This window comes from Mustela lutreola, chromosome 3 (assembly GCF_030435805.1).
Source record: "Mustela lutreola isolate mMusLut2 chromosome 3, mMusLut2.pri, whole genome shotgun sequence".
Lineage (NCBI taxonomy): Eukaryota > Metazoa > Chordata > Mammalia > Carnivora > Mustelidae > Mustela > Mustela lutreola.
Window position 1 is genome coordinate 211,180,001 of NC_081292.1, and position 7,478 is coordinate 211,187,478.

General features: G+C 52.4%; 1 protein-coding gene across 1 annotated transcript in view; it reads right to left on the reverse strand.

The window, feature by feature from the left end:
* Positions 1 to 3,789, reverse strand: part of FAM171B (family with sequence similarity 171 member B) — a 64,167-nt gene extending 60,378 nt beyond the window's left edge. Inside the window, exon 1 of the mRNA XM_059168660.1 lies at positions 3,441 to 3,789. Within this exon, the coding sequence (XP_059024643.1) occupies positions 3,441 to 3,648 (208 nt within the window). The 5' untranslated portion in view covers positions 3,649 to 3,789. The remainder of the gene's footprint in view (positions 1 to 3,440) is intronic.
* Positions 3,790 to 7,478: the final 3,689 nt, after the last annotated feature.

Here is a 7,478-nt window from a genome sequence, read left to right on the forward strand (position 1 = left end):
TGGAGAATCTGAAATGGAGCTCACGATTTTCTCGGGCTCCCCTGGCCCCACCCCCAGCAAGCCTCCCGGCTAACGGGCCATCAGAGTGAATAGGGTATGGCTTCTCAGCTAGCACCAACCCCCAAATTAATTCTCCCCTGGGCCCTCCCATCTTTATTTCTAACAAACACGGGTGCGGATGGAGAAATCCAAGTGGCTGCCTGCACTGGAGAGAACAACAGACCTGACAGACCTCCGCCTACGCCTTTACTCTCTCTGCGCTCCAAAGATGGTGTTTTATAATTAACGAGAAGACAAAAATTCACTTTTTTACATCCTGATTATTTCAATCTCATACTCAACTCTTCACCTTCACTTCCTAATTTCTCAGGAATACAAAGATATACATTTTCAGAATAATAACATCCAGAGAATACGAACAAAGGTCAATGCGCAGTTTCTTTACTGTGGACTGACAAGGCTCAGTCATGTACCAGTCACCAAAGATGCCATATTAGTTTTCAAAGTTTTGCTTGTGACAAATCCTATACTTGTTCACGTAATGTGTCCAAAGAATCAGAAGCACCAGGCAGAGTCAAAGAACTAACCCGAGCTCCGTAACAGCTACTTAAAGGTTTGTTAATACCTCCCAGGTCGTAAGGGGATCGTAACTGCCCTTGGGTGAAGAATCTGGACAGGCGTGAGGAGCAGACTCCATGCAGGCATCGATCAGCTCTCCAGAGTCGGAACAGGACAAACACTGAAATTAGGTAAAACTAAACATCTAAACTTCATATCCCCTCTACTTACAAATATGTCTACCCAACGTTCCTTTAACACAACCCTCACTAAACTCTGGTGCAGAATTTCACAAGATGATGAAGTAGCAAACGCCCAGAAAGGATCAGAAAGATCCTTGATGCCAGCATATTTGTTTATTCATTCATTCATTCATTCATTCATTCACTCGTTGAACACATTTATCCGTGCCTACCTGCAGCGGATGCCCTTCCAGGTCTTTGAAATATACAGAATAATTTAACGTAGTAGTGAACAGAACAAAGTCCGTATCCTCTTACATTCTAGCAGGAGGAGGCAGGCGTAGAGGAAGGGCTGAGGGTAGCAAGCACCAGGGAGAAGCAGCATTACAAAAGGGCATAAAGATGATCATTTAACTGAGCTGGTCAGGAAAGGCTTCTTTGTAACAGTGACACTGAGCAAACCCGAGGAAAGTGAAGTTTCAGAATTCCAGGCGGAGAAAATGGCAAGGCCAAAGGTCCCACGCAGGCCCACCGGCAAAAATGAAGACACAGGGAACCAGTGTGGATGTACTGGAGTGAGCAGGGTCAGAGAAGTGAGAGACAGGAGGGGGAGGGGTGCCCCGGGAGGCTCTAAGCCTCAGTGGGCCATTTTCGGTGTCTGGACATCTACTGTGAAAGAGAGGGGCAGCCAACCAGAGGCCTGGGGGCAGCAGTGAGCCTCTGGAATGTTTCCCAAAAGATCCTCAGTTGGGAGAGAGAACAGACACTCAAGGAGCCAAGGTGGGAATGGGAAGTGGTCTTCAATCCGTGACAATGTGCTCAGAGGAGTATTTTAACTCGTTTGTTTATTGGCTGTAGTTCGTTAAAGGACACGATATTCCAGTAACTAAAACCACAATCAACTGAGTTGCTCTCTTCTTTGCCACTGGCTTTGCGAAGTTAGTTTTTGAGGGAAAGCAAGAGTCAAAATCGATTACTTTGCAGGCTCCGGTTTGATCCGCTTGGTAGTAATTCCTTTATTTTGATTAAGCTAATATGTAAATAAGACAACAACTGCGAGTTTCCCAAACAACAACTGTTTTCAAAAATATTTTCACAAATAACAGAAAATAAGCATTTTAATTTGCAGCTCGATACAAAAGTTTTCCTATGTTGCAGTTTTTCATAACCTTCATCACAACATACACCACCGTAGTCAAAACCCATTTAACTAGTATTTCTGAAAAAAAAAGATGTATCAGACTAAAAATACACTGCAAAGCACAGAACCCATCACCACTCTCAGAACTGTTTTGTCATTGATGCCCGGAATCCTCTCGGACCAGACGGGCTCTCAGTTGCTGTCCATCTTTAGTCTCCGTATTTCCACAGCCAGCGCGTCTCGGGCAGCCTCGAGCCATGCTGGTCGCACCGGAGTCCCAGAGCGCCGGGAAAACCGTCGCACACCGCGTTCGTTCCTCTCGGGACTCGTACCCACACTCGAGTGTTAGTAACTGGTTTAGAGGGTGTCGGGAACACATGCTCCCGCACGGTCCGGTCGGCAGCACACGCTCCCGCAGTCTCTGGTCGGCAACGCACGCTCCCGCACACGCCGGTCGGCAACACACGCTCCCGCACACTCCGGTCGGCAGCACACGCTCCCGCAGTCTCTGGTTGGCAACGCACGCTCCCGCACACGCCGGTCGGCAACACACGCTCCCGCACACCCGGGTCGGCAACGCACGCTCCCGCACACGCCGGCGACTCCGTCCTCGGCTCCAACGCATTAAACCACCGAGTCGGGAACCGCAGCCGTAGGCCCGAGCACTGCCCGGGCGATGCGCACAGAGTGAGATGATCCCAGCGTCTCCTTCTCATCGTCTCGCATGTCACGAGGCAGGATTTTAAAGCAAAACCAGCGTTAAAATAGAATTCACTCTGGTTTTGCGGGAAGCTAAACGCACTTGCCAAAACAAGGGGCGGGTTTTCCCTCCGTAAACAGCGGGAGCCCCGCGGCCGGCAGGGCGCTGGGGCGGGGGTGCGGAGAGGCGGTGAGCACCGACCGTCCCGCTGTCCCTCCGCCCGCCGGGTCGCACGGGGCACCCCACCGCGCGGGGACCGTCCGCAGGCTGCGCGGCGTCACCACGGACCGCGTCGTCCCCGCCCGCCGCTCCTCTGCGCCCTCCCTGCACCCCCGCTCCGGTTCCGTTCTGCTGAGTCCGTCTCATCACCCCGACGGAATGAGCTGACCAGAAAACCCAGAAACGGAAAATAAAAGGAATCGAGCTTCCCCGGATCTACACGTAAACGCAGCGGCGGCGCGAGCTGCGGGGAAGGCGCGTGGGTGTCCGCGGCGAGAAGCTTCGGTCTCCGGGAGCGGAGACGCCGGCGGGGCCGGGGAGACGCGCGCGGGGAAGGGCTCGGCGAGGAGGGAGGGAAGGACGCGAGGCCTCGGGCGGCCACTCGCCCGGCCCCTGCGACCCCTCCCCGGCCCACTGCGGGTCCCGCGCTGCCCCGAGGGCTCGCCCCCAGGGCGGGTCCCCGAAGCGCGCGCGCCGCCGATCCGCGGGCGGGGTCCGGGCAGGTCCGCGGAGGCGGCGGAGGGTCGGGCGCTGGGGAGCGAGCGCGGGGGGCGGCGACGGGGCGCGGGGGGCGGCGACGGGGCCCGCGAGCTCCCCGCGGCGACGCCAGGGCAGGGCCGGGCCGGGCGCCGGGACCTACCTGCCGCGGGCCCGGTGGGGCGCACCGCCGGCGCCTCCGGCCTCTCCTCCGCCGCCTCCTCGCGCTGCCGCTGCTGCTGCCGGATGAGGCTGAGGTCGGAGCGGCCGAGCTCGGCACGAGCGGCCGCGGGCACCAGCCGCGCCTTCAGCAGCAGCGCGGCCAGGCCGAGCAGCAGGGCGCAGGGGACGCGCCGGCGGAGCCTCGCCATGGCCGAGAGCCGCGGGGCCCCGGCGGCATATTGCGGGGCTCCCGGCGGCGGCGGCGGACGCCCGGGCTGCGGGCTCCTCGCTCGGGCTCGTGCCGTCTGCCTCGCGCGCCTGGCGGGGAGGAGGAGGCCGGGGAGGCGGCGCCGGGGACGGGGGCGGCGGAGGAGGGGGAGTCCGCAGCGCGGCGCACGTGACGCGCAGGGCGGGGCGAGCCCGCAGCCGGGGCCCCGCGGCCTCCCGCCTCCCGCCGCCTCCCGCCGCGGGGCTGCGGGCACCCGGTCCGCGCGGTGCTGGGGCGCGGGGTGGCGGCCTCCGCGGGGAAATGGGCAAGAAGACGCTTTCGGGGGGGCTGGTCGGCGAGAGACCCTCCAGCCCTACGGAGACGCGGCCCATTTTGCGGAAAGGTGGATACAGTTCCCACCACCTGACCCCAAAGCAGCGGAGGAGGTGGCGCACTGGTTACTCTCCGGAAACACCCACGCAGCGCCCACTGGTCGCTGGTCGGGACCTCTTAGCACTGCAGGCTGTGGCGCACCACCGCCAGGACAGGCGACAATCAACGCAGTTCTACGGATTTTAACTCCATTGCCTCTCTCTGCTCAAAAGGGAATTTCTACGTTCTCAAATAGTCTTAATTACATTTTGTCTGATGGCTGCGTGCACTTTTCATTTGGTCAAAAACACCCACATTTCCTAAACGAGATTAGGTCTGACAGTGGGTGCTTCAAATAAGCAAGGTCAGTCCCTGCATTTTGGGAGCTCCTACCTGTTAGGGCCGAGAAATACAAAAGCAAATTAGCATCCAGTGTGGTGGTTACCCCTGGAAACACACGGCCATGTGCTGAGGTCGCACAGAATGTGCAAGAAGGTGACTAGTGGGGGGTGCCTGGGTGGCTCAGTGGGTTAGGCCGCTGCCTTCGGTTCGGGTCATGATCTCAGGGTCCTGGGATCGAGTCCCGCATCGGGCTCTCTGCTCAGCAGGGAGCCTGCTTCCCTCTCTCTCTCTCTCTCTGCCTGCCTCTCTGCCTGCTTGTGATCTCTGTCTGTCAAATAAATAAATAAATAAAATCTTAAAAAAAAAAAAAAAAAAAAAAAAAGAAGGTGACTAGTGGGGAGCGCGCTCTGAAGCACCAGGCGAGGCTGGATACTAGGACGAAGAGTTCCTCGCATAGACGGTGTGGCCAGGTGGTCTGAAAACCGAACAGGGGTGTCTGTGTGTGGGGTGCGGGGCTAGAGGTGTGCAGTAAACACTGTATGCTTGGAAAACTGTGAGCAATGGCTGCTGAGAGTGTTTTAGATGGAAAAGGAGAATGAAAATGAGGTCACTAAAAAAATAATAATAGCAGGGCGCCTGGGTTTTGTCGTCAAGCGTCTGCTTTGGCTCAGGTCATGATTCCAGGGTCCTAGGATCAAACCCCCATCCAGCTCCCTGCCCAGGGGAAAGCCTGCTTCTCCCTCTCCCACTCCCCCTGCTTGTGCTCCCTCATTCATTGTCTCTCTGTCAAATAAACACATAAAATGTAAAAAAAAAAAAAAAAAATCTTCTTTTTAAATAATAGACGCTTCTGTAGAGTTCACCGTGTCCGGGTGCTGTTTAAACCTTCCTATACATGAACTCCTGTAAGAGCTTAGGTGGCCCTGTAAGGAAACTGAAATTTATGCTGCAAGGGATTGTGAAGTACTGAAAGAAACCAGTCAGGGACCCAACTTGGTACCAGTCGGCCCAGCAGGACCACTTTGCTCTCAGCATGGAAGACAATTGCAGAAGGATCCGTCAGAGGACAGCCGGTCAGTTTAGAGGTGTTCCCAAAAGCGGTGATGAGCTGCTCCAGTCTTGTGACACTGGAAAGGAGAGGAAAGGATTAAGAGATTCAGTATACCGGGCTAGAAGCACAGAGAAAGTTGACTGTTTGGGGGCGGGAGCAGGGAGAAGGAGAAAGACACCCAAATTACCAGACTGGGATCTTGGGTGGCTGCTTCCAGCATCCTAAAGATTCACTGGTGGTGCGGACTGCAGCAGCGACCAGAAGCCATGCGTGTTCAGCTGTGGTCTCTGCATTTGGAGTGCCTGTGGACGCCCCAGACATCTAGCATGATGTCAGTGGGGTCTGACTGTGACATCACATCACTTCCTACCGTAGTTGACTTGGCTGATTTGAATGATTGGATCGTCCCATTCCACACTCACCACTTTCCTTTTCCTTTTTAAAGATTTTATTTATTTATATGACAGGGAGACAGAGAGAGCAGCAGCACAAGCAGGGGGAGTGGCCGAGGGAGAGGGAGAAGCAGGCTCCCCACCAGGCAGGGAGCCCACCTCAGGGCTTGATCCTACAGGCTCTGGGAACAACACTGAGCCAAAGGCAGCCCTTTAACCGACAAACCACCCAAGCACTCCAACACTCACCATTTTTCTGCACGGTCCTCCCCAGTGTTTCCAACTTCCTGGAAAAAACCAAACTTCTCAGTAGGGGAAATTTATTCTTTGCTCAATGACATGAAAATAGTACCTATATAACCACAAAGAAAATAATAATAGTAATAATAATAATAAAAATCATAGTCATTTTATATATATTATCTCACCGTACTCTTAGAACAATCCTGTAGAAGAGCTTTCATTATCCTGTTTAACAAAGGGAAACACGGAGAATCAGAGAGACTAGCTACTGTCTTGCCCAAGGCTGAGCTAGTAATATGTGACTTCATCTTTCTGCACCATTGAAAACTTTTACATGAGTTTGCATTGTTTTTTTTTACTGATTATTAGACCAAAAGGAACTATGTGAGCTACATAAGTTTTGGAAAATAGGTGCCAGAGTGAGACCCCTGACATTAAACACCATGTTCCGTCTTGGCTTCGCATTGCCTGTGTGAGCAGGAGCTACTGAGTAGGAGGCTGAATGTGGAGAGCCTTTATTAGTCTCATCAAGCTGTTTTTGTTGCATTTTCTTCCAAGTTACCTCTGCTCCTGGAGAGAGGAGAGGAGAAAGTGGAAACAGCTCCAAAAACCTGACTGGCAGATCAGGAAAAAGGAATGTGGCCAGGATTTCTGTCATTTGTCTTATGGTGGCCAAGGCTTTAATATGTTAGAAACTAATCTTCCAGCGGCAAAGCCACTGATTTTATGGAGGGTGAACATCAAATTCTTCAATACTATGAACTGTTTAAAAAAAAATGCCATGGGGGTGCCTTGGTGGCTCAGTGGGTTAAAGCCTCTGCCTTCAGCTCGGGTCATGATCCCAGAGTCCTGGGATTGAGCCCCACGTCAGGCTCTCTACTCAGTGGGGAGTCTGCTTCCTTCTCTCTCTCTGCCTACTTGTGGTCTCTGTCTGTCAAATAAATAAAATAAAAATACTATGGACTGTTTGCAGAAATAACCTTTGTCTATCAAGATAGTTTTTAGATGATTTTTAAATGCTCCATTAATCATATAGTATGTCTAATTTCTGTGCAATGTACAAAAGCCATATTATTTGATGCAACCAGGGGTAGTAGTGAATAAAAAGAAGTTGGCCAAGAGACAAATATATATATATATATCTTAAATGTGTTTTAAACTGCTTATTTTACTTTAAAACAAGCAAATGTACATTTATTTACCCATCTTCTGATGTAGGACCAGGACTGTTTATAAGTATCTAACCACATCCTCGGGTTTAAAGTCATAAACCACAATTATAATACACCTCTACTACTTGTAGTTTAAGTGAAAAGAGTTCTTAAACACTCTTGACAAGCAATCAAATCTTTCTACTTGAATTTTTCCCAAATTTTAGAATCTTTTCACCCATTTAGTATTAAACTCTGTTTTCATAGAAAAATATGCTTT